Genomic DNA, 27,234 nt, shown 5'->3' on the forward strand with positions numbered 1-27,234 from the left:
TTCTTCACTGTATTTAGCTCATTTGTTACCAAAACAAAAAAAGTGATGGAGGTGTTTACAGCAGGTATAGAAAGAGCCTTAACCAATACTGTAAAGCACTTTCTGTGTACATTTTTTATTGTTTACACTAGGGAACACAAATTTATACTGTTCAGAGGAGAAAGGAGATTCATTAAGGAAGATACTGTGACAGGGTATCATCAAAACCCAATATCTCCCTGCCTAAAATTCAAACAAGCCTCACAAAACTAAGCACTTTGTGAGTCTTCAAACCCCTAACTGGTGATGGGCCTGCACAGAAACCCACACCAGCATATGTGGAATTTAATACAGCTGATGATCTCCGCCACTAAACCCGTCAGATCTACCAGAGCTTCTCAGAGGCCCCCCTCTGGTATCTTATTTGGACCATCAAGAGCCTGCCTGTCTGCTTCCCAACCATGGACCAAGGGGCCCCAGCATGTGAGCATTCACAAGTAGTATTTTAATATATTTTTCAGGGAAAAAACTCCTCCATGTAATTCTAGAAGGCTGAGTTCTACTTTCTTCTTCTATGTTTTCTTAGGGATTCACTTTCTGTATCTACACTTGTGTACCTCTCTCATCAGTTTGTTCAAGATTCCAGGAAGGAACTGCAGCTCCTTACACTCCAACACTTACCCACCTTCTTTTAGAGACTTAATATTTAAAAATAGATTTTATTTGTTTTTAATAGCTATAATATTTACATGGGTTAAAATTCAAAAGTTACAACAGTGTACGCAGAAAAATCCTTCCTGTTCTTCCCTGACAGCCACCTACCTAGTCTCCTTCCTCAGAGGCAACTGATATTATCGCTTGCTTGTGTGTTCTTATAAAAGTGCTATATATATATTCTCTCCTCTGCTTTTTCTTTTTTAAATAAAAGATGTTTTTTAAAAACTATTTTATTTATTTACTTTTAGAGAGGGGAGAAGGGAGGGAGAAAGAGAGGGAGAGAAACATGGATCACACGCCCCCAACTGGGGATCTGGCCCACAACCCAGGTATTTGCCCTGACTGGGATTCAAACTGGTGACCTTCGGTTTGCAGGCTAGAAAACAATCCACTGAGCCACACCAGCCAGGGCTTTCCTTTGCCTTTTCAACTAACATAAATATACTCTACACAAAATTCTATTCCTTGTTTTTTGCACTTGACAATCTATATGCACTTTATGGAGGAATGATCTATCTGGGAAAGGTGTCTCTCTCAACAGCTTTAGAAGGCAACAACTTAGACTAGGAGGGAAAACAGTCTATCTGCCAACCATGGGGTAAGTGTAGTCAACTCTTGTAGTCAAGTGTGGGTAGACATATCTCACAGCCAAAGCACCCTTACGTCCTCCTCAGAATTGAAAGAAACAAGGTAACTTCTCAATGTCAAGCCTAGCACCAGAAACCTAGCAGTCCTCAATAGATATTTGCCAATCAATCAATAATCAAAACTGTTGAACCTATAGATTTAAGAATAAACATGCTGCAGAACTGGTAAAAAGATTTTCAAAATTCATTAAAAGGTGTTTGTGGTAAAACAAGTTTGTTAGTATCTTTTTCTTGAGCAGAGTACACCACCCCACGCACACACATGCACTAACCTTAGGGCAAAGTGGGCAAGCTATCACCAAGAGCAGTAGGGAGCAGGTGTAACCTAAGTTGGTATGCAAACCAGAGCCTAGGGAGGTACCAGGGCAGGTCTCAGGAGAAGAACCAAGCACTGGGACTGAAGAGCAACGGAGATGCCAGAGCAAGGCAAAAGGTAAGATGCTAAAATATAAAGAACTATGGAAAGAGCAGCAGAGAGGGCAAGATGAAGTGCTTGGGAGATAAGATGGAAACTAAGGAAGGGTGCTGAGGAGTTTGATTCCATCAGCTGCCTAACTGGGAAAGGATTTGACCAGTGCACCTATGAGGACCAGCCAAGTAATAGCTTGTATGTTCTTTTAGTGCCCGTGTCCTGGAAACTCACACCTTTTTAAAGGTATAGCTGCACAATTCTTGTGTTTTTCAAAGCTCTCCTAGGATTCCCACTTGAAATTGGTCCATTTAACAGTCATCTAAGAAAACCAGTCTTATTAATTTCAATTATATACACCATAGGTTCAAGAAGTCAGTGGGATCTTTTCCCTCATTTAAAAAGGAATAAGACAACTGGAACAAAAATACTTTGATATAAGAACATTAGAAGTTATAGGTCATGTCATTAACTTGACTTGAACTATTTAGTTGAATAGTGATTAACATTTTCTTGGATTACTTAAAAAGAAGTTCTTGAGGCTACTTTCATTTTTGAGCTATCAGAATCAGATGTAAATGCCAAGCAGCCCATATAGATCTAAGCCTGAGGTTTCTATCATTAGACCTGGAGATAGCAAAGGATCTGGAATCCCCAGGCAAAACATTGCCCATGAATATTTTCCTTCCAGAGGAGTTTGTGTACAGCTATATTTTAGCATGTCTCAAGGATGGCATAAATTTGAGAGCTAATGCTACAGGATAATCTTATTGACTCTGAATCCAGACAAATAGAAGACTCAGGACATCTGGTCAAGATGGTGGCATAGGTAAACATGGCTGGCCTTGCACAATCACATCAAAATTACAACTGAAATATAGAATAACCATCACTTAGAACCATCAGAAATCAAGTTGAATGGAAGTCTGACAACTACAGAATTAAAGAAACCACATGCATCCAGACTGGTAGGAGGGGCAGAGATACAAAATGGACTTGTCCCATATCCACATGTACTGCATAAAAATTTGGGAGGGATATTTTGAGAGTGAGGAGTCCCAGCTCCATATCAGGTCCTCCAGCCCAGGGTTCCATAGCCAGAAAGATAAGTCCCCATAACTTATGGCTGCAAAACCCAGAAGGGATCGAGTCAGTAGAAGCAACTGCTGCAGTCCTAGCAGTTCTTCTTAAAACACCCACACACAGACTCACCTACTCAGACTCACTCCCTCTGAGCTCCAGCATTGGGGAAACAGCTGAAAGGCACCAGTGGTATAAAGGGAGACACTGAAGTGTCTAGAATCAAGGCAAGAGGTGGGGGACAGCTTTCTCTCACACAGAAATGAGGGCAGAGGCCATTGTCCCTTTCCTGAACCCTCCCCCAACAGAACCAAGAGCTAGCAGGCTGGTGCCATATCTGAGACTCCGTCACACTAATACTGTTTGCCCCACCCTGGAGATCCCCAGAGACCCCATCCCGCCAAAATTATGGGCCAACCCAAGCTGCTTTTCCATATGAATGGCTGGTTTTGGCTCATGTTTCAGAACTACCTAAATCTTCTCTAATAAGCAACAGCCAACCTCAGTGAGCCCCAAGTCCCCATACCTCTTGCTAAGTGGCCCCAGGCCTGTCACTAGCAGCAGCAGCCTAGATTCACAGCTTGGCTTTACCTGGGAATCTCTGAGCCTGGCACAAGTAGCAGCCATTTCAGATTGCTTGAGTTTAGGCAGGGTGGCCTTGAGCAAAACACAAGCTGGGGCTGACCTTGGCCTGTACCACTCAGGAAATTCCTGAGCCTGCATACCCATTGGACAGCTACAGACCATGTCAGAGCACCATGACAATGCCCCCACAGAGCTGATCCTCCACAGAGGGCAGAGGTTGGTGGTCAGTGGTCACAGTTAGTCACTGCAGCTGACTGGCCTGGGTAAATCCCTCTCATTAACCTGCCAACAGCAACCAAGGCTCAACTACAAGAGGAGGGTGTACTCGTCCCACATGAAGGGTGCACCTTGAGTGATAGAGGAGGCTGTGCACTGGACCCTACAGTGTACCTACTATATTAGGTCATGTTACTAAGACATGATGTGATAGCAGCTCTACCTAATACATAGAAACAAACACAGGGAAGCTGCCAGTATGAGAAGACAAAGAAATACGGCCCAATGAAAGAACAGATCAAAACTCCAGAAAAAGAACTAGAAAATATGGAGATAAGCAATCTATCAGATAGGAGCTTAAAACAGCAATTATAAGGATGCTCAAGGAACTCAGTAAGGACCTCACCAGCATAAAAAAGACCCACTCAGAAACAAAACACACACTAATTGAAATAAAGAACAATTTATAGGGAAACAGTAGAGTGGATAAAGCCAAGAATCAAATCAATGATTTGCAACATAAGGAAGCAAAAAAGAACCAATTAGAACAAGACAAAGAAGAAAGAATTTTAAAAAAGGAAGATAGTGTAAGCAGCCTCTGGGACAATTTCCAACATTTGCATCATACGGGTGCCAGAGGAGAAGAGAAATAGCAAGAACTGGGTAGAAGAAAACTTCCCTAGTTTGGTGAAGGAAATAGACATGCAAATCCAGGAAGCACAGAATATCTCAAACAAGATGGATGAGAAGAGGCCCATGCTAAGACTTATCATAATTAAAATGATAAAGGTCACTGATAAAGAGAAAACCTTAAAAGCAGCAAGAGCAAAGCAGTTACTTACCTACAGGGGAGTTCCCATAAGACTGTCAGGTGAATTCTCAAAAGAAACTCTGCAGGCTGGAAGAGCTTGGCAAGAAATATTCAAAGTCATAAAAAGTAGGGATCTACAGCCAAGATTGCTCTACCTAGCAAACAAAGATAGCATTTAGAATCTAAGGGCAGATAGCTTCCCAGACAAGAAAAATCTAAAAAAATTTATCTGCTCCAAACCATTATTATATGAAATGTTAAAGGGACTCATTTAAGAAAAAGAAGATCAAAACTATGAACAATAAAATGGCAATAAATACATACCTATCAACAATTGAAGCTAAAAAGCAAAATAAGCAAACAAGAAGACAGAAACAGAATCATGGATACAGAGAGCATTTCGATGGTTGCCAGTTCAGAGGGGGATATGGGAAAATTGGTGAAGAGGTGAGGGGATTAAGAAGTACAAATAGGTAGTTACAGAATAGCCAAGGCAATGTAAAGTGCAGTATAGGAAACGGAGTAGTTAGAGAAATTATACACATGACCCATGGACATGAACAATGGTGTGGGAATCGCTTGAGGGAGAAGGGGGTTCTGGGTAGAGAGGGGCAAATGGGGAAAATTGGGACAACTGTAACAGCATAATCAATAAAATATAATTTGAAAAATAAAAATAAATATAGGAAACAATCTTGTCCTGGCCAGGTAACTCAGTTTGCATATGATGATGTCATATGTCAAGGTTGTGGGTTTGATCCCCAGTCATGGCACATGCAGGAATCAACCAATGAATGCATAGATAAGTGGAACAACAAATCAGTTTTTCCCTCTCTCTTACTCTTTCTATCTTTCAAATCAATAAATAAAAACATTCTCATTTACAATTGTTTCAAAAAATAAAATAAAATAAAACGCCTAGGAATGTTTAAAAAAAGAATACTCAGTTAACCAGAAGTGGCTTCTAAGCAAGTACTTTTATGACAAAGTAGCAGAAGTCCAGAATTGGGTACCAGAGACATACTCACAAGACAGCTTAGGTGCAGCTGTTGGTCCTGGTTGCTTACATGTTCTACACCTGTAGAACTGCACAGTGATAGTGACAGCAATGAGGTCCTCCAAGAACCTAAAGCTCTTCTAAATTGCCAACCAAAGGGTAAAGTAATTTTAATTGCTTCTGTGGTAATGCATTTTGTTGAATTCCTTGAGAGTTGGTAAACTGCATTTTTCTTTGAAAGTTGGTAACGCATTTAGCTGAGTCCTTTTTAAGATGGTAACCTGCATATGACCACAATAAATAGCCCAGTAAGGAAAACTGATTGATCTGAACACACCCAATCCCTACCCTACAAAATAAATATGCCTTTACCAAATCTAGCACTGCATTATAAGTCACTACTGCCAAAGAGAGAGCTCTTCTTTTTCAACTGTAGACTAAGCTCATACCTAAACCACACTGAAAATAAGTCTCTTCATATGAATAGTTTGTAAATTCAGCAACGTGCCTTTGCAACAAACTGTTGTGACCTGAGGCCAAGCAAGAGCAAACCATCTCCTTGTAAAGTCTGGTTCCAGAGTGGACAAAGGTTAAAACTTATTATAGAACAGCTGAGGTTTCACACACTACGTCAAAAGTCCTTATATTTAGAAGTCTTACTCAATTTGCCTTGTGCATTGTCAGCCCTCTCAGTCGGTCACTGCTGGCTAGCCACTGGTGGACCTGACAGTGAGAAGCCTGTGGCTTTGTGTGCTTTCCATGTGCCCACAAACCATAGACCTTTGGCTCTGCTTGCTGATCCCCACCCACTCCCTCCTGTTCCTGAACCCAAGTGATTCATTCTTGTGATGACCACCATACAGGAATATACCCCTCCCTCTGTTCCCTTAGGTGTCTACTCTTGGACATCACTGGAACAGCCATAGCTGTTTATTTTTATGTAATTCTCCCAGAACTAATTCAGGTTCTGCTATCTTGCTATTCTGGAAGTGAATCGGCATTTTACATATTTTTCAAAAGTACATTTTGTTCTTCTGCATTCTTTTACTTCTACCCACTACCTATTGCTTTAGATCTCTTGCAGCAGGAAAATTAAGATTTGGCAAATTAAGTAGACCATGAAGAGGAGTGAGAGTTTGTGGGGATGTAACAGCAAACAATGACTAAATGGGCCTCCCCATTACTGTCATCATCATCATCTAACACTTTCTGTTCCAGGTTCTATGCCAGTCTCTTTGTGGGCATCACCTTACTGAATCCTTATAGTCATTCCTGGAGGAAACAGCTCCTATGGTCTAAAATGTACATATGAGAAAACTGAGGCTTTGAGAGACTGACTTGTCCAAGAACATACATCTAAAAGCATCAGAATCAGAACAGTCCTATTCTAGAACCTGGGATCTTAACTATTGAGACTAGGCAATACTGCCTCCCACTGTGGCTGGTCAAACTCTTACAAAGAGTATACTTCAAAACCCTTAAAAGGATAATCCAATATTCAGATGGGAAGTGTAATATCCTTTCCTAATCCAGCTGTGAGTGCAGCAAATGGTTGAGCAGTTGTATGTAAATCAAATTTTTTTAAATCAAATTCTATTCTAAATTCACCAGAAAAGCTTTCTTCATTCCTTCATAAAGAAAAGAAAAAAAATGATTGCAACACAATTAGTTCCAATATATCTATATGGTAAAGTTAGATTTTTATGTACATAACTATCTTAGAGCTGGATTCAACTACTGGGCCCTGACCCACATCCCACCCCTCGTAGCCCAAATTCACTCCCTGCTGACAGTATGGGTAACTAGTGATCCAGACAGGAGAAGAAAAAAGTCCACATCCCCATCCACCATAGCAGGCATTGCTGGCCTGAGGGTAGGGTAGCAGGAATCAGTGCTCCTTTGGGAGGAGAAGGGCTGGTCTGAAATATGCACGAAGCAAATTTGTACCAATGGCTAATTAACTCCTCAGTTAGCCTCCTGCTTTCTGCTCAGCTCCAGCAGCAACATGAAGATAACAGTGCTTTGAGTCATGTACCCTTCATGAAGCTATTTGAAATCCTCTTAGGAAAACAACAGTTAATAAATATCATCACATTATACGTCCATGCAGCTTCTCCTGCAGATTAAATCAGTTGTATGTAACTAGGATCTCCCATGGTTCATTAGCATTCTGCTGGACCTGGGAGGAAGAGCCTTCAGACCCAAAAGTGCATACAGCCTTCAACTGTTGACCTGTCAAGGATTGCTTTGTTTCAGAAAGCTATTTTGCCCAAGGTCATATCCTGCCCGACTGACTCCAATCATTGATGGAGGAAGGGTCATTTATAAAGGCCAGGCCACACTGGCCCAGTCTGGAACAACTCTAATAGGCCATTTTAGATCCAGAGCTCTGCAAGCAGTAAACTGAGGCTGGGAACTGACCTGGCCAATCAACTTCTCTCTCTGTTCCTTCCTCGCTTTTCCACAGGTGTGGATGCTGGGGATGCACCCCAATAAACATCGTGTATGCTACTTTCCATCTCAGAGTGTACCTCCGGGATATCACAGCCTGCAACAAGGATCTACATAAACTACTGCAAAGTGAAAGTTACTGTGTTAAGTTGTTCTTTCTGCAATTACTGTATTAAGCCTTACGATTATGTGTATAAAATCTAGGAAGCCAGACTAAAATTAAATAAAATTTGCCCTGTGTTTCCTGTTTTTCATGGTGTCAATATTAGCAAGAATGACTACTTACTATTATTTCAAATATGGTACACATCCATACAATTTATTTATCAGCCCATTTTTCTTCTGTGAAAAATTCACCTGTGATAAAATTATTTGGATCTATTTTCTCTTTACTTGGTAGGTATAACAGACTACAATTCTTCCCCTTCCTCTACCTGTGCCTCTAGCAATGCATGGGATTTGCAACCCTTCCCATCAGTAGGTGGGCTTAACCTTGAATCTGGGATAGCTTTGTGACTTGCTTTGCTAACAGAATGTGATGAAAGTGATGTGTGCTAGTTCAAAGGTAGATTTTAAAGAGGCCTTGAACACTCTGCTCTCTCAGTAGGATCCCTACCCAGCTAACGCAGATAGCCTGCTTGGAAGGTGAGGAGACTGTAGAAAGCAGCCGCAAGCTCACCCTACCACCCTACAGTTTCTAGCCAACCTAGCAGACTCATGACCAAGCCTAGCCAAGACCAGAACTGCCCAGCAAAGCTCAGCCCAAGTTGCCAATCCATAAAATTGTTAGCCACATAAATAGCCATTGTTTTTACCCATAAATTTTGGGGCAGTTTATTATGCAGCAAAAGCTACCTAATAGAATAGAGTAGCTTATGGTTATTTCCAAGACTGATTCTGGAGAATAAATTTTTGGGTAACTAGTCCATTTTCAAAAATCTAATATTCAATATTACTGCTTTCCTCTCCCATTTCACTTTTTACTTTTTTTACAGTTGGGGATCTGAATCAATGAGTAGAGGGGAAGAAATACAAAAAAGATTCTAAACAGGTACGGTTAAAATGTCACTTTAAAAAGGGCTCAAGAGACTTCTGCCAAGATGGAGGTGTAGGTGGAAACATTGTGCCTTCTCCCACAACCAAGTTTAAAAACAACAAAGTTTTAGCAACAAAAACGCAGCCAAACCACAGAAAATTGAACTGTACGGAAGTTCGACAATGACCAATCAGCCAGATCGATAACAGGGGCGGAGTCAGCAGCAGGGTGGGGTCAGCGGGAAAGATCCACTGGACCAACCCAGGCACACAACCCAGGCATGCAGGCAGCCGTGGGTGGATCCAGGTGTGAAGTAGAAGTGGGCAGACCCACTGAGGTTGCAAGGCGCAAGGCGGCAGGCTGATCTCCGTGATGCATTCATGTGCAGATAAACCAGGTGAAGGAGCTAGCAGTGAGACAGACCACGCAGGCCCCAGCGGCAGGAAGCAGCAGAAGGAACCGCTATTGTCCCACTCTGACCCCACCCCCACATATAGTGTCACAACCCAGTGACCTGGGTGGCCCCGCTCTGGTGAATACCTAGGGCTCTGCTCCTCGTACATAATAGGTGTGAACAGACCAAAACATGGCTCAAGAAGAACTCAAAGCCCCAGAGCCCATAACTTTAAGCGACCAAGAAATTGCCAACCTATTAGATGCACAGTTCAAAACACTGGTGATCAGGATGCTCACAGAACTGGTTGATTTTAGTCACAAATTAGAGGAACAAATGAAGGCTAAACTAATTGAAATGAAGGGAAATGCACAGGAAACCAATAGTAATGAAAAGGAAACTGGGACTCAAAATAAAAGGAGTGAACCAGAAGAAAGTAAAAAAATGACCAAACAGAAAAATATGAAAAACAAGAATTCAAAAAAATGAGGAGAGGCTTAGGAACCTCAAAGACATCTTTAAACACTCCAACATCCAAATTATAGGGGTACCAGAAGGGGAAGAGGAACAGCCACCAGTGGAAAACTTATTTGAACAAATAATAAAGGAGAATTTCCCCAATCTGGCAAAGGAAATAGACTTCCAGGAAATCCAGGAAGCTCAGAGAGTCCCAAAGAAGTTGGATCCAAGAAGGAACACACCAAGGCACATCATCATTACATTAGCCAAAATTAAAATGAAGGAGAGAATCCTAGAAGCAGCAAGAGCTAAGGGGACAGTCACCTACAAAGGAGTTCCCATCAGACTGTCAGCAGATTTCTCAAAAGAGACCTTACAGTCAAGAAGGGGCTGGAAAGAAGGATTCCAAGTCATGAAATCCAAAGATCTACAACCAAGATTGCTCTTCCAGCAAAGCTTTCATTTAGAATGGAAGGACAGATAAAGTACTTCTCAGATAAGATCAAATTCAAGGAGTTCATCATCACCAAGCCCTTATTCTATGAAATGTTAAAGGGACTTACCTAAGAAAAAGCAGATAAAAAAGATGAACAGTGAAAGGACAGCAAACTCACAGTTACTAAGAACCACACCTAAAACAAAAACAAACTAAGAGGACAGCTAGATCAGGAGTGGAACCACAGAAATGAAGATCACGTGGAGGAGTAGCAATAGGGGAGTGGGAGGAGGAGAAAGAGGGAGAAGGTACAGAAAATAAGTAGCATAGATGGTAGATAGAAAATAGATAGGGGGGAGGGCAAGAACAGTAGGGGAAATATAGAATCTAAAGAACTTGAGACACGTGGTCATAAACTAAAGGGGGGGAATGGTGGGGGAGGGGTGTGCAGGGTGGAGGGAAATGAAGGGGGGAAATAGAACAACTGTAATGGCATAATCAATAAAATATATATTAAAAAATAAAAAGGGCTCAAGAAAAGACTACATAGATTAAGAAATGAACTTCCACACAAATATATAAAAGGAGGTTTGTGATCAAATTGAAAGTCTGAGAATTTGACTTTCAAAGTCCCTGTGTAGCCTCCTTTCATATGTGTCTGTCCTGTGGATGGACACAAAAGTGAGGAACTATGGCAGACTCCTCTGGAGAACCTTTAAGAACTCACCACCCACCCCCTTGTCTGCTATTGGATACAGCAAGAAAAGAAAGAAAGAATATCTCATTTTGCCAGTAACAGATTAAACAACCTTATGGCTTTAAAAAACTATTTCAGAGCTGGACACTGTATTGTTACTATATCTGGTGTAAAAGGTTGTTGGCACCGCCCCTATTTCCCAGAAAAAAAATATCCCTGATTTCTGGCCCAGATGTTGATGTGAATTGGATTCCTTTTCTGCTGCTGTGATGGTCCAGAGAAATTTGCACACAGCAGCTGTTTCCACCTGCTGCTTTGCTGGAGTGAGGTGTGCATTCCTCTGACATGTGGAGCCTGAGGTAGTTTGCTGAGTCATCGCTGCACTTGGGAAATCAGGCTCCTTTCACCTCAGTCTCCAAAGCAACACTTCCAACGAACTCAACATCAGTTTATAAAAGATGTTTAACCTTCTAAAAAACCTTTGACTTCCTGATACTTCTTATTTCTCCAATATAGATGTTTAGGATACATCTGCTTTAATTAGGCTACTTCCTGCTATCCAGCAGGCAGAAGATGCTGGAAGAGATAGAGAGTTTAATTTACGTGCCTCTGACGTGGTATTTATCTGTTGACACATTGATACTCTGAACCTTTCAGTGGGCAGCTGGCCCTGGGCAGGGGTTTATAATTAGTGTGTACTACTAGCAAGGTACTCAGAAGGTCCCGCCAGTAGGTTCCATTAAATCTTCCTAAATTAGGACCTTGACCTCTCAATAGCTTTCTATATTTGCATGGTCACAATGCCACTTGCCATGAAACAGTTTTCACACAGAGAAAGTTAGAAACATGAATGTCATTGCTATCTACTGGCCACCCTCCCCCAGCACCTAGATTGCTAGAAAGAACTGAAACATTCGTTTTTCTTCTTAACAAACTCCCTCTAGGTATATTCTGACTCCATTCAACTCAATCAAGTACATTCATTTGCAAATATAGGGCAGTCAGGGTGGAAGGGAGAGGTTGGCTGGGGATACAGGTGTGGCACGTTAGTGTGCTCCTGTGACACGCTGGCCCTCCTTTATGCAGAGATAAAATGTGATGAAGATGAACAACAATTGTGGTCTTTAAGGAGACAGTCTGAGAAGGATAGCACAGGGCATGTGGGTGTGCATGTGTCTGTTGTACAAGGGGGAGGCAAACTGCACCCATGGGATCTACCTGTAGGCTAAGGAGATGAAAACACAGGCATGCATCCTCCTGGCTCATCAGAAAGAGCTCTTCAGGGGACCCCTCCAGCTAATGCACGTGCAGGCACCTAGTGATTACCATAATAAGAACCTGTTAGTTAATGCATTTTGACAATGTCAGGGAACATTTTGTAATTATCTTATGTACTTCTGAGCTTTGTCCCATATTTTTCAATGTAACAGTTTTTGCAGTTATAACTTCTAGGCAAGTGTTCAATATTTTGATGACAATAAAGTATGGACAAGTGCTTATAAGAACTATATGCATTTCTGTGTTTTTACTTTTTTATTTTTTAAGTATATTTTATTGATTATGCTATTACAGTTGTTCTAATTTTTCCCCTTTTGTCCCCCTCTACCCAGTACCCCTCTTCCCTCCAGCAATCCCCCCTTAGTTCATGTCTGTGGTCAGTGTTTTTATAGTAAGCATATTTTTTGGTGCATTTTGAACGTTTATGTGCTTAAACAAAGGCTTTTAAGTTTTAAAAAAATGTAAAAGTGTAAAACAACAATGAACCATATGTAAGAAATGTTAATGTAAGATTAGAGAAAGGTTAAATAGAATATATCAAACAAAGCTACACAAATGATGAGAGAAAAGTAAGAAGAATGCAGTAAGAATGCAAAAGTAAGAATTCAGTTAAAATAAGAATGACTAAAAATCCGAAGAGTAGATATAAGAATGATAACCACCTCTGGATGTGAATAATCAGTGAGCCGTAATGAAAAACAGAAATGCCAAAATTACGTAGTATGAATAGGAGTCCTGCAAAGTAAGGCTTTGGGGAATGAGAGTTAAATACAACGATATTTTATTAGTAAATATTAGTGTATACAACAGTGGGTATAATTATGGGAAAAACTAAGGGGAATGTGCAAAATTACAGGGTGGTTAGGCCCCTGTGTGTGCATTTTAGCAGCAGCCACTGGAGCTACCACTGATTGGCTGAGTCCCTGGGCGCTCGGGACCTCGGTACAGAGGGCCCAGTCACCACTTCAGTGGCTGTGGCTGTGTTTAAACACCTTGCTCTCATCTTGGAATAATAATAACAAAAATAATGGTAACAATTGAAATACATTATTCACAGCTAAGCTTTATTGAAAGCTTACTACCAACCAGGCTCCGTTTCAAGCTCTTTACATGTATGCGCCATCGATCCTTCCCAGGAGAATTATGAGCCTCCTTTTACAGACAAGGGAGCTGAGACAGAGCTACTAGTCCTGAGCTCAGATTAGCTGTTACCACTTTTTAAATGTCAGAGCTTGTGGGAACATCGTGAAGCAGAACACCGCACTAAGGGCCTGGGACACTCAGTGCTTTCCAGCTTGTTTGTGGGCCACCCCAGGCAGCGCTGCTACATTGCGGTCTATTTCCATCTCCAGGACTTCCAAAGGCAGCCGGTCAGCTGCCTCACACTGGCCTGCACCCCTGCACACGGCTAGAGTCATACGGGTTTATGGCCAACAGTGGGCATTCTCTTTGATCCAAGCTGGCTAAGGAATGGAATTATCTTGTTTATTGGACAATCTCATTAAGTAGGCAAGGCCTCCATTGGTTAAGAACACAAGAGGGGGGCTTTGGAGTAAAACACTCCTAGGTTCAAATCCTAAATCCACCACTTATTGGATGAGATTATGGGCAAGTAATTTAACCTCTTTAAGCTTCTGTTTTCTCCTACCCTGCAAAAAGGCAAAAGGAATTAGGTTTTACCTGCAGCATGAAGAATTTAAGTGAAAAATCAATAGACTCAGGTTTCCCAGAGTCAGCACTTCTAACACCTAGAAGGATCTGCCCGAGAGGTCACAGAATTCTCTTTTCCACAAACCTTTAAAACTACGACAGACACTCATTAGTTACAGGGGTTTTCAATGAGAGCTCTTCCTCTTGGGGAGCAATCTGGTGGTCTGTGAGGGACTCACAGGAGGTCCCTTTGGTCTCTCAGTGTCAATATTGATGACAGTCTTTCACTTTGAACCTATCTGCTTAATAAAAATTCATTTTTATTTACTGTAATCACTGTCTTGCTTGCCTTTACCCACAACCCAAACTTTATTAAAATACACTAGAAAATGAAGATATTTCTGTTTGAAAATTATCAGCCAGCCATTTATCTGTCTCAAGACAGCAGAAAGCCCCCATTCAAACTTAACACATACCTGACACTCTTTATCACTCTGCCAAAATATACCCAAAGCCAGGCAATTACTTCCAAGCATCAGTGGAATAAGTAAGCAGATAGACAGATACAAAATGCAGAATGGTTACATTAAATAAAGAATTTCTCCATTATCTTTCTGTGCCTGAGTGCTAAATTTGACTAATTTAGGTCTAGTCTATGTTTTGTGGTAGCCAGAAAAACAAAAGAAAGCCAGGTAAACAAACACAGAGGACACAACACTGAGTTTTCAGCACTGGTGATGAGAGGGTCCTCCTGAGAAGGTCAATGAGCCAGGTACAGCCCAACTGTACATGAGGCCTTGCTAGAGAAAGGCTGGCTGGTGTTTCTGAGGCAGGAAAGACCAGGGCCAGGAAGGACTTCGAGTTCTCAGCGGTACAGAAGTAGATACAGGTTCATTCCGTCCATGGCGCAGGCCAACTACACTACCTTCTGATGGTACCCCAAACCATCTAAAACTTCCCATAGAGGCAAGTAAGCAACTTCAAAAACTCATTCCATTATTCCACAAACCTCGGGTGCCCTACACGTGCCAAGCTTTGAGCTGTGCTGGGGATACAATGGTGAGCTGGACCTAATCCTTGCTTTCAGCACACTTGCAGTTTACTTAGAAAAAATTTAGAGGAAAAGTTACAATAGAGTATAATGAGAATCACGTCAGGGGAAGTAGAAGAGGTATATGATAGGAGTTCTAACCTCACCTAGGGCTCAGGGAGTTAAAGAGAAATAAAGCCAGACCCTAGTTAAAGGATGTATAGGCAGAATTTATTCAGTAACTACTACAGTAGGAAAGAGACTTCTGTATAAAACTGAGCTCAATTTAAAATACAGCAAATATAGCTAGGGATTCACAGCCAAGAAGCAGAGTGAGGTCAGTGGACTGAAAAGCACTAAGAGCAGAGAGACATCAAGGATTGGGGCTTCTTGCCTAATTGGCCTAATGGGATTTTTGCTAAAGGCAGGCCAGGGACTCAGACATCAAGAGTCGGGGGTGAAGAACTCATTTAGATGTCAGGCGTGGTCAGTTATCAGGGAGACAGGGGGCTCTCAGCAAACTGATTTAGCAGGAGCTTGCTAAACTGGTCTCAGCCAGATGAGGCCTAGTCAAAAGGAGGGCTCCGAGGAGACTCTTTCCTTTGAGGGCTTGAGGGAGACAGTCTTTATCAGTTTTTCTTGTAGAAAGATTAGTTAAACTGAATACTAATGAAAGTTGGGTGATAACATTCTGTAAGCTGAGAAAAGAATATATGAAGTTTTTAGAGGTGAAACAAAAGCAGCGAATTTGGGAAAGTGGAAAAAAGGCTGGTTACGACTGGGAAATTTGAGGCAAAAAGGTAGGGAGGGAGACTAGACACATAATTAAAAGAGATTGGGACACTTGTCAATCTTGCTAGAAGTTCAGATTTTGTCCTGAGGCCAGGAAGTAAGGTTTCACTGGGGGAATAGTCTGACCTGAGTTCCTCAGCCTGCAGAGTAGAAACAGCCGAGGGGGCGAGGCTGAAGGCAGGGAGTCCAGCTGAGCGCGAGCTGCAGTAATCTGGGTGTGCGGTAGGGTGACTTGGATGAGGACCGTGGCAGGGAGCTAGAGAGAAATGGAAGTGTCGAGATATTTAGGAAACAGGAATTGTGGGACTTGGGGCATGATTTAGTGGCAGGAGAGAGAAAGGCAGGAGTCAGGGACGACTCCCAGGTTTATGACTTTGGCAACTGGATGGATATTGAAATTGGGAACATTGATGGCAGAGCAGCTTGCATCATTATTCTGGGACATACCCTGAGTTTGATTGTAAAACTTTTAAGTTTGGAGCTCAGGTGTTGAAATCCTATTACCCTCAGTCCTATAGAACCTTCCACTCTGTCTTGAGGACTAAGGTGGCAGACATCACCTTGACCTAACGATAAAGGTTAACATCGTTGGAGGTATCATGTGGTATCTTACACCCCTGAAATGATGTGGCAAGAAGGGCATTTCACCTCTGTATTATTCCTTCCAAAAACCCATGAGCACAGTTAACCACATGAAGAACAACAGACAAACTCAAATTTGGGGAAGGGGCATTCTACAAAATACCTGGCCAGAACTCCTCAAGACTGTCAAGATCAATAAAAACAAGAAAAGAGCCCTGGCTTGGTGGCTCAGTTGATTGGAGACTTGTCCTGCCCACCAGAATGTTGCGGGTTCAATCCCCATCATGGCACATGCCTGGGTTGTGGGTTTGATCCCTGGTCAGTGTGCATATGAGAGGCAATTGATTAATGATCTCTCTCCTCTGTCTGTCCCTTTGCATCCCTCTCTCTCTCAAGTCAATAAACATATCCTCACATAAGGATTAAAAACCAAAAGAAAGAAAAACAAGGAACTGAGAAACTGTCGCAGACCAGAGGAGACTGGGGAACACATGACGAGTCAGTGCAGTGCGGTGGCCGGGATGAGATCTGGAACAGAGCGAGGACGTGAGTGCATGAGGTGGTGAAATCTAAACGGAGCCTGGAGTTTAATGAGTAGTAACTCGCCAATGTGTTTCTTAGATCCGACACGTGTGCCCTGCTGTGTAAGGTGTGCAGTAGGGGAAACTCCATGACGGGTATGTGAAAACGACCGTTCACACAACTTTTCTGTAAATCTAACATCATGCCATCAGATAAAAGTTTACTTTTAAAAAATGGCAGTGCCATCAAGAAGCATCCAATTCAAAATGGAACCAACGAGAAGTCAGCTGTGCCCCCGGGACATACAGCACCTTGTAGAAGTGCCATGGCGCCTTGTCCCCGACCCGGATGGAGAAAGAAGTGTAGCGTGGAGGTCAGCTTTTCAGAACGTTTAAACTAACCCTTCAATCACAGACAGAAAAAGTTATTTTCAGCTATTTTTTGATAGCAACCTTTCAAAAGCAGATGATAAAATTCCCGCCCTCTGAACAGAGGACACTAAGTGCCATTGAATCCTTTCTGGGTGGATCGGGGTCACTGGTGTGAACATCTGGTATCACATTACATCACATCAAGCACGGTTCTGCCTTCCATCTTCTTTCTTTTTATAATTACTTTAAAATTTATTTATTTATTTATTTTTAGACAGAGGGGAAGGGAAGGAGAATGAGAGAAACATCAGTGTGTGGTTGCCTCTCACATGGCCCTCACTGGGGACCTGGCACGCAACCTAGGCATGTGCCCTGACTGAGAATCGAACTGGTGACTCTTTGTTTCGAAGCCTGAGCTCAATCCACTGAGCTACACTGGCCAGGGCCCTTCCATCTTCTTCTTCTTCTTCTTCTTTTTTTTTTTTTTAAGATTTTATTTATTTATCTTCAGAGGGGAAAGGAAGGAAAGAGGGAGAGAAATATCAATGTATGGATGCTTCTAGCCCTGGCTGGTGTAGCTCAGTGGATTGAGTGCGGGCCTGTGAACCACACAATGTATGGTTGCTTCTCGTGCGTCCCGTGCTGGGAACTGGTCTGCAACCCAGGCACATGCCCTGACTGGGAATCCAACCATGATCCCTTAGTTTGCAGGCCTACATTCAATCCACTGAGCTACACCGGCCAGGGCCTTCCATCTTCTTTAGTGCGGTGTGAAGGTGGAAGTGCAGGGGCCACCTCCCCACAGACGATAACTGACTAACGAAAGGCCAAAAAAGACAAATGTGGGTTAACAATAAGACAGGTATTTGTGTAACCTCGGGCGAGCCCGCACTGGGTAGAAAGCATCTTCCACCTTCTCAGATGGCAGTTTTGCTCCGGAGAGCCGCTGGCTGCTGACTTTCCCATTTTTCTGTGCCATTTCATAGTTAGCAATGCACCTGCTATAGTTTGCTGACTGCAATGCGTATCTCCTGGGCAATAACTGAAGACACCACTAATCCCTGTTTGTCTCACTCTAGGTTGGCCTGGGAAGCAGGCGGAGGCGAAAGATTAACCCATCAATATTTTCTCAAGGGATTTTACACTTTTTCTGTTTCCAGCTCTACTTAGAGAATATTTTCTTTGTGCTGTATTATTTGGTTCCTATTGCATGAAGTGCCTAAAGAAGTGGGGGAGGGCAGGCAAGGTGATGTGGACCTTGGCAAAGGCAGCCAGAAAAGTAATGGGTGTTTAAGAAAAAGGAGATTAAAATTCTGACTTTTCACCAAATTTTTTCTACCGCCCTTGTCCAGAGCCCCATGGCAGCTGGGACTCCTTGCTTGAAAAGACCATATATCCCAACAACTGGCCACACTCACAGCCCCTCCTCCGGAAAGTGGGCTTCACCCAGCCCTCTGTCCCAGCTTGTCCTTTGGTCACCCCTTAACTTTTACCTAATCCCATATAAAAATAGAGAGTATCCTTCCTCTAAATTACTTCTGCCACTAAAATGCAAGCTCCTCCAGTATTGTAGGCTCTATTTTCTGCCTTATTTTTTATTGTCCAAATCACTTTATTCAAATCACTTTAGTCTAGATAAATATTTCTGGATCCACTGACTGTTTACACAATAAATCTCTCCAAGTAATTAGATGAGGCAATAGGTAGCAGCTGTCAGACTATTGGTATGGACAGAAGATATTGAAAGAGCAATGGGGATGTTCAAGAAGCTCCCTATACAATGTCCACTTGGTCACTTGTTCGTTGGAGGCAGGCCTCAAGCTTCCATCAACTTCACAGACATAAATAAACTAGGCTGAGGCCAGAGGTTTGGACCAACTAATTTGTCAGGTAACTAATCTTAGAACTTGGACCAAGGAAAAGAAATTTTAACATCCATACTATGTCTCCATTCCTCCAGAAAACTATGCAAAGACCTACACTTCACTTAGGGCAGGGTCTGTCTACTTACCTACCATTCACATGTTGCGCTGGACAATGCTTTGTTGGGGAGGGCTGCCCCACACACTGTAGCAAGTTTAGTAGCCATGTTGCTAGAGTGAGCAAATTAAATGACAGGGTTCCCCGTTAAATTGGAATTTTAGATAAAGAAAAAATAATGTTTTTAGTATAGGTATGTCCCATGCAATATTAATAGCATCCCTGGCCTCTATCTAGTAGGTACCAGTAGTTTTACCCCTCCCCCGCCACCTCCCACCCCACATAGTGACAACCAAAAATACCACCAGACGTTGCCCAATGTCCCCTGGGAGGCAACACTGCCCCTGCTTGGGAACTGCTGTCTCATAGTAACACCTTAGAAAGCTATAAATCTGAACTTCATTATTTTAGCTTCCAGAAGAAGTAGCTATATCTGGTAAAGTACCAGCAAAAGAATTAGCCATTCTTAAACCATTTTGAAATCATTATTTATTCTGTTTTTTAATGTCCCTTGGGATCAATTCCCTTTCAGTTTTTATGCCAGGTAAATTCTTGGCTCCCCTTCAGAATTAGCAGGCTCATTTTGATCATATTTCTTTTTTTTCCTCCTCACTGCTAGCAAGCTTAGAGGTAAATTTAATGCTCAGTTGCAGCAGCCATCTAAGTTCATGTAGCTAATATTTTATTTTTTAAAACAAACATCGACATAGTGGTTTTTATATGCCACATATATTTTAAGTGCTTCATAAATATTAACTTCTTGAATTCATTCCATCACTGCAACAACCCTATTTGTTAGTACTATTGTTACCCACTTTCTTCAGAATAAGACACTTGGATCTTTTTTTCTCTTCTATGAATTATTTCTCTTTTCATTAACATCCTTATTTTATGAAGTTAGCCCCTTTCGATTCTGACTGGAATTTGATTGGGTATAAGTATTGTATCATACACCTACACAACTTCAGGTCTGCTCATCCTCACCTGTTTCTCGTTCCAAATGCCGCTCTGACCACTAGCTCCAGCTACTTCCTGCAGGTGCGTCTCCCAGAGCCCAGTCTCATGCCCGCACCACACACCTCTCACCTCTTTCCTGGGCTTCCCTGTGGACCCCAAGCAGTGAGACACGGGGAACCTTGCTTTGGAGCCTAGAACCACACAACCAAGAATCACAGAGGAATTAACATCTCATAGTCAAAATGTTGCACATGGGAGACAAACCTGTTCTTTTTTTTTCACCTAGACAGTCTGTTCTAAGATGCAGCTTTCAAAGCATGGTTCTGTGAGACAGAGCAGCCAGTAGCTCTGAGTGGTGAGCAGCTCAGTCACACCTGCTCGGACTTCTCCCCCTCCTGCATGCCGCACCCCTGTGTCTCTGGCTTCTGCTCCTCAGGATTGCACTCCCTACTCAACAGCAGCAGCACAGTGCCATCAGGCTCTGCTTTCTAAGGAGTCCAGACTAAGACAATTATAAATAATTATAAATAAAATCACCCTGAACGGAGGTTCATCTAGTTATTTCCATTACCTTCAGAGTTGGTATTAGTAACAGGTTTGGTCTAATCAATTCTGGAACATTAACCCCAGCAGGACTTTAGGGACCAGCTCCCTCACCTTTGCATAGAAGGGGATTGTGTAAGATCACAGGCTCTGTTAGGGCCTTCAGACAGAGTGCCCACCTTTAGTGCCTACAGTGTCAGATTTCCGTATACATTATTTCTCTTTGTGCTTGCAAACTGAGCAACTAGTATTACTGTCCTTATTTTATGCATATGATACAGAGGCTCAGAAAAAGTGGAGTGAAATGGTCAAGGTCATGACCTTAGCAAATGGAAAAATCAGGTTTACACCAGGCCTCTAAACTCCACTTGCCTACTTCTTTCTCCAGCTGCCTCCTGGTGGTTGGGAAATAGGCCCTGGCTGTCTGGGGAGCTGAGTGGAAAACAACATGGACTTAGAGGAAGACTGGCTTGAATTCAGGTCCGAGCCCTGTGACTACATAGATTTGTGACTTTAAGTTACTTAATTTCTCTGAACCTCAATTTATTAATTCCAAGAATGGGGATTATAACGTCTACTCATAGTGTGGCTGTGAAGAGGAAATGAGATAATATATATAAATCTCCTACTGGTGTTTGCACACGGTAGGTACTTAATGAACATTAGCCAGTATCAGTTCTCTGGATTCAAAGGTGTCTCCCCCAAACAATATTACCTTCTCTGTTGTCGGTGCTTACTAAGTGCCAGGCATGATGCTAAATATTGTCTATAGAGGAAGGAATTTCTTGTAACCATCCTGACTCACTGAGGGGGGGAAGGTAAAGGGGAATGTCTACTACCTCCTCTTACTCTCTTGTTTCCTAACAATAGTTCATAAACTTTAGTCATCTATTACTCCTTTGTTGAACTGTGCCCTATCTGTGTAGCTGTCTGAAAACTTAAATTTACAGTTAAGTTTTGTCCTAAGCAAGAATATCCTGAAGTATGAGGTTGATGTGCTCATTATATTTTTCTGATATACATGAAAACATCCACAATCATCATTAAAATTAGAACGTATTATTATTTAAAATACTCCAGAAAAAATAAGATAAAATGTGATTGAAAAATACTCCAGAAAAAAAAATCAGGTAGAATAATATTGGCATAACGTTGACCATGGTTGAAACTAGAGATGACTATGTGGGACTACACCATTCTTTAATTTATGTATCTTTGAAATTTCTGTAGTTAACTATGTAACAACACAGAGTCAAACGCACTTATCAAACCTGGAGGTAGGGGAGTGGAACGCTCTTTGGCAGAGACCTAAAATCATCTCACATTCCCCAGAGGATCCCTCGGGCAACACTGGCCCATAATCCCACTAGAATGTCACTGTCACGAGAACAGACACCCAGGCTTCAGTCTTCCTCATGGGCTTTGTCCCCTGCATTTAGAACAGCTAGCTGCACAGATAAACGCCCACTGAAGGTTGGCTGAATCCGTGAATGAATATCTCACCTGCCATCCTCCTTGTGGCTCTTAGCTCTGTCTCCTGGGATGCCCTAACGTGCTCACTCTCCCTTAGGGAGTGGGCAATAAATCAACTTGAAAAGTTTCACCTTGAAATGATTAGTAATGTAACACTAGGACTAATCTGAGGAGCCCCTGCTGTTTTTCTTTTGTTGCTCTGCCATTTGGCTTCCATTATTGTAAAGAAATACCTAGAAAATTTCAATGAGCTTTTGGGTTGGCATGATTACTACTACTACTACTACTAAATGAGGTCAAATACATTCGATGATATTACTTGGCTACTGGTTATGTTTTTTGTCAAAGAATCCCTTATCAGCTGCTATTAAGAACAAGCTTCATAATCATTCGCCTCAAACAGGTTATGGGTCATCAGTCTAGAAAAAGGAGGAAGAGGCGAAGTGGTCTCAGGAGCCAGAAATGACTTTGTGCATAGGAGCCCGACACCAACCAGGAGGCCCGCATGGAGTGTGCTTGCGCTAAGCCACTCAGAAGCCCATACTCTCCCACCCACACCCAGAGCCAAGGGAATGCTACGCACTCTCTGCAGACACTCTCTGGGATGTTCTGGGATCAGAGTGTGGTACAAAATTAGGTATCTGAAGTAAAGGTTAGATATAATAGAAGTCTAAATCTATCCAGGATAGAAGGGCCTTGGTGGGATTTCTTTTTGTGCATGCAATTAATTATCCTAAAAGACATTAATAGTGTGCTGCTTTATTATGCAAATCAATTAGTATTATGAAAAATACTGTTTCAAGTTATAACATCATTTTTTTCCTTTGCTGTAGGATGTGAGCCAAATTTCTACTGAATATGCATCTACCTTTTGAGACTTCTTAGGTATTCAGTGTAACTCTTTTGGGTACAGAAACAATAAGAGAGATTAGATCACTATTTAAAGGCCCAAAATAGCAGAAACAACAAAAAAGAAATCTGAGAAATTAGAGCAGCAGTGTTACTCTGCTCCCAGAAAATACAAATACAGAAATTAGGCTTCTACTGCCCAAATTCTTATTCTGGAAATAGCTTTCTCTCTCGTTTATAGAAAGAGAACAACCCATCAGATTATGTTTATGGATCTTTTTAAGAAATGAATTGGCTCATGCATGGAAGAGAATGAAGTGGATGCAGGCCGGGTGGCTCAGCAGCCTCTGATTAGCATGAGCATTGTGGGATGCGTGGCCTGATGCTGTATTAAGCCAGTGCAGTTGGACTCCTGAAGACAAAGCGAAGGACCTGTTTCACAGCTCAAGGAGTAAACAAAACCTAAAACATTTTCCCAAGGAAGCTACTGAAGTGCATAATTGTCAATTCAAGAATTTCACATGGAAATAAAATGCAAATTGTCCCAAAACAAATGGCGAGATGCTCCATCTCACTCATATTGGAGAAATTAAATTAAAATATTTGTCCTTCCTTACCTTTCTGCTGGTCTGTTGAAATAGCCTCCTAACAGCTCCCCCTGCTTCCATTCTTGCAGACAAGTAATCCTTGAAAAACAAAAATCAAGTCATGTCTTTCCACTGCTTGAAACTTGGCTTCTCAGTTCACTTACTAGGTATATTTAAACATAAGTTCCGTGACACTTTAACACAAATGGAACATAAATTTTACCATTCTGCAACTGTTTGCAGATACGATGTCTTAGAAATCTTTTCATGTTTAGCACATAGAAATCTGCCTCTCTCTCTTCGGTTGCTGCATAATATTCCACAGTACAGTTAAGATTTGTTTAGGCGTTCTTTTATTAGTGGACATTCAGGTTGTTAACAAATTTTCACAGTTATAAATAAGGGTGAAGGGGACATCCTATATGTGCTTTCTTGTTGTTTGTGTGAGTGTTTGTGTAAGGAAGATACTGAGAAGTAATTTTTTTAAAAACCTAGAGCCACTGCCAAGTTGCTTCCCAAAATAGCAGTGGGAACACCCTACCAGTGGAGTGTGAGAAACCTATTTACCCACAACTCTGTCAACATTTGTTTCTAGATGCTCTGTACTGTTTCACTGTCTAATCTTGCAACTCATGTCATTCCTTAATTCTGGGAAATTCTTGTCTATTTAATTATTTCTTGAAATACAGTATCCCTCCATCCTCTCCATTTTCTACTTGTGAGTGGCAGAACTTTTGAATCTGCACTATATGTTTCTTGATTTTCCTTTTCTACATACCATCTCTTCAGCTCTTTGTATTGTATTGTGGGAGAATTCCTTGGCTCAGCCTTTGAATTCATGAATTGGCTCTTTGGTAGCATCTATTTAAGAAACCCATTTCCAATGCAGGTTGTACATTCTTGGCGCGTGTCCTCAAGGCGTTGGTCTGGGGCACACAGGCCAAGAGGGGGGCCCAACTGTCGTCGCGGCCAGGGATTGGCTGGGCAGCCATGGGGCCTTCCAGGCAGCTCCTCCGCGCAGTGATCCTGGGTTTTCCAGGCTCCGGCAAGCACACCCTGTCATTGCGCATCATCAAACACTTCCAGCTAAAGAAGCTCTCCACCGGGGACCTGCTCCGAGACAACGTGCTGAGGGACACAGAAATTGGTGTGCTGGCCAAGGATCTCATGGGCCAGGGGAAGCTCATCCCGGATGACCTCATGACTCGTCTGACACTTCAGGAGTTGAAAAATCTCACTCAGTATAGCTGGCTGTTATGTGGTTTCCCCAGGACTCTCCCACAAGCTGAAGCCCTTGATAAAGTTCACCAGATACACCTGGTGATTAACCTGAATGTGCCCTTTGAGGTCATCATGCAACACCTTGATGCTCGCTGGGTTCATCCAGCCAGTGGTCGCGTCTACGACCTTGAATTCAACCCCCCCAAAGTGGCCGGTAAGGATGATCTGACTGGAGAACTTCTCATTAAGCGTGAGGATGATAGACTAGAGACACTTATCAAGAAACTAAAGGCTTACGACAACCAAACAATACCTGTCCTGGAACATTACCGAAAAAAGGGGGTGTTGGAAACATTCTCTGGAACAGACAGCAACGAGCTCTGGCCCTATATACATGCCTGCCTGCAAGCAAAACTTGCACAAATACAGCAGCAATCCCATGAGGAAAAATGCTTGTAAGTAGCAAGATGAGAGTCTCCACCTTCTTTCATTTAGAAGTTCCTCATCCTAAGACTCCACCATATATGAATATTTTGAAAATGACATTAGTTTCATTTCTATGGATTTTATTCTGGGTAGTAAAGATATGCCAAATGGATCAGATACTAAGATTTATCTTTTGAAATTGTCTTCTGTGTGTAATTCAAAAACATCAGCGATGTCTAGACTTTTAAAAATTCTTTTAGAGCAAAATTAAAAGAGACATTGATAGTAATCTAACTTTTGTTCAGTATGAATGTGTGATAAGGTTTCCATATTTCCTGGAAAATAAAAAAATATATACTAATTTGGACAAAGGATCTCATCAAAGACTTTTGCATAGCCAGATGCCCACCCTACCCCCCCTCCCCCAAAAAAGTTCTAGCATGTGGGTCATGGTTTTGTGAGATGCTATGGCCATAAGATTCTAGATAAAAGTAACTGTGTTTATAGCTCCATTGCAGAATGCAAATTTACTGTTGCCTTTAAACTAAGAAACCTATAAGGTGAGCTTATAAGCTGTATTTATTGTGTTGTTAAACATAACTTCAGTTTACTGCGAATTTTCAGGTTGCTATAAAAATATATCAGATGACATTTAGGAAAAGATTACTTTGCTATGGCTTGTTCTCCTTTGAAAATACATGTGCACTAGGGATATAACCTGTTAGAAATTAATATTAGAAGTTTTTGGTTAAGCACAAAACTGAATGAATTTTCTTTAATGGAAAATGTCACTGAAGTCTTATGTTCTCAGAAGTTACTCAGATTAAGAAATGTGTGCTTTAGGATCAACTTGCCAGTTCTCTTTTTGGTCCAATGTACAATATGCCTTGAAGAGTAACAAATTAAAGTATTAAAAAATGAATAATAGAAAACTTGGGACAGAACATAAAATACACATACTTTGTCATTCGGAAATAGAAGTAGAAATAGGTATGCCTGGGGAAAATTTCCTTAACAAACCAAACAGCCATAATTAGTAAACAGATGTAGCGATAAAAAGGCTTTTTATATGATAGGTTAAAAAGGACCAGGAAAGTAAATGAGTTTGCTGAAGGTGGAGTTCTTTATTTCTGATTAAAGAAGTTGATACCTGCTTGTATTCACTGACATACTACTGAAAGGGGAAAGAAATCCTGGCAGTGTGTATAATCTGAGCAGTCATTCTTCAGTCCTTCCTCTAGATTCCTCAGTGGGGTTAGGAGGAAGCGTGCTTATGTACTGTGTGGCTGGCCGGGGCAGTGGGTCAATGTCAGGAGTACAGGAGAAACCTGACTGCATCTTCAATGGTATATTTACCTCATTCTTCTTGGTGCTACAGCAGACGAAGCAAATCCTTTTGCAAGCTGTTATTAATTGCCTTTTGTAAATTTGGCTCATTTTAACTCTACACACTTAAACTACAAATATCAGCAAGTATTTTTTAATGTATTTTGGGGAAAAACATATTTTCCTTTCTTTTGATTTTATTTTTCACTTACTGATGATTATTTTTCAAAATGGGCCAAGTCTTTTTAAAAGAATACATAAAACATTTCATTCTTCAAAAATACTTCCTGTAACCTCTTTTTTGAAAATTATTAGGTACTTTCAAAAAAAGTGAACTATTGAACTTAGGAACTATCACTAGGCAGTAGGTTATAAGACATACATTAGTTTTTATGGTAATAACATTAAACTTCAGAAAAGAAATCAATTTCATCTGCTTATTCAGTTTCTTATTGTAGGAATCAAATTTTAATCTCTGTGTCTTCTGGTTGATTTGCCGGTGACTGCTGTATCCTCACACATGTATTAGAAAAATTTACTTACCCTAGTCTTAATTCCTGCTTTGCTTGCTCTATTATTTATCTTCCTTGAGTGTTTGTTCATCCACATTGTTGAGTTTGTCATCTTTTGTATTGTTGGTCTTCCTCGAATGTGTGGTGATCTTGACTCTACAATCTTTTTTTTTTAAATGCTTGTATTGTATTTTTTCCATTATCATTTGGTTGAGATTCTC

The 27,234-nt window shown here is 41.5% G+C and overlaps 1 protein-coding gene and 1 long non-coding RNA gene across 2 annotated transcripts in view; one reads left to right on the top strand and one right to left on the bottom strand.

The window, feature by feature from the left end:
* Positions 1 to 23,804, bottom strand: part of LOC128627454 (uncharacterized) — a 52,030-nt gene extending 28,226 nt beyond the window's left edge. Inside the window, exons 1-2 of the long non-coding RNA XR_008391628.1 lie at positions 23,752 to 23,804; positions 23,559 to 23,627 (exon numbers count right to left, since the gene is read on the bottom strand). This is a non-coding gene — a long non-coding RNA (uncharacterized LOC128627454). The remainder of the gene's footprint in view (positions 1 to 23,558; positions 23,628 to 23,751) is intronic.
* A 714-nt stretch (positions 23,805 to 24,518) lies between these two features.
* Positions 24,519 to 25,208, top strand: LOC119062556 (GTP:AMP phosphotransferase AK3, mitochondrial-like). Its single transcript, XM_037163554.2, has one exon. The coding sequence runs from the start codon at positions 24,519 to 24,521 to the stop codon at positions 25,206 to 25,208; it is 690 nt and encodes a 229-aa protein (XP_037019449.2).
* The last annotated feature ends 2,026 nt before the right edge of the window (positions 25,209 to 27,234 follow it).

The sequence above is a fragment of the Artibeus jamaicensis genome, unplaced genomic scaffold, assembly GCF_021234435.1.
Source record: "Artibeus jamaicensis isolate MK-2021 breed Jamaican fruit bat unplaced genomic scaffold, CSHL_Jam_final contig_402, whole genome shotgun sequence".
Lineage (NCBI taxonomy): Eukaryota > Metazoa > Chordata > Mammalia > Chiroptera > Phyllostomidae > Artibeus > Artibeus jamaicensis.

Bases quoted from the DNA above. Each gene is read 5' to 3' on its own strand.
- LOC119062556 (XM_037163554.2), top strand. From the start codon at position 24,519: ATGGGGCCTTCCAGGCAGCTCCTCCGCGCAGTGATCCTGGGTTTTCCA.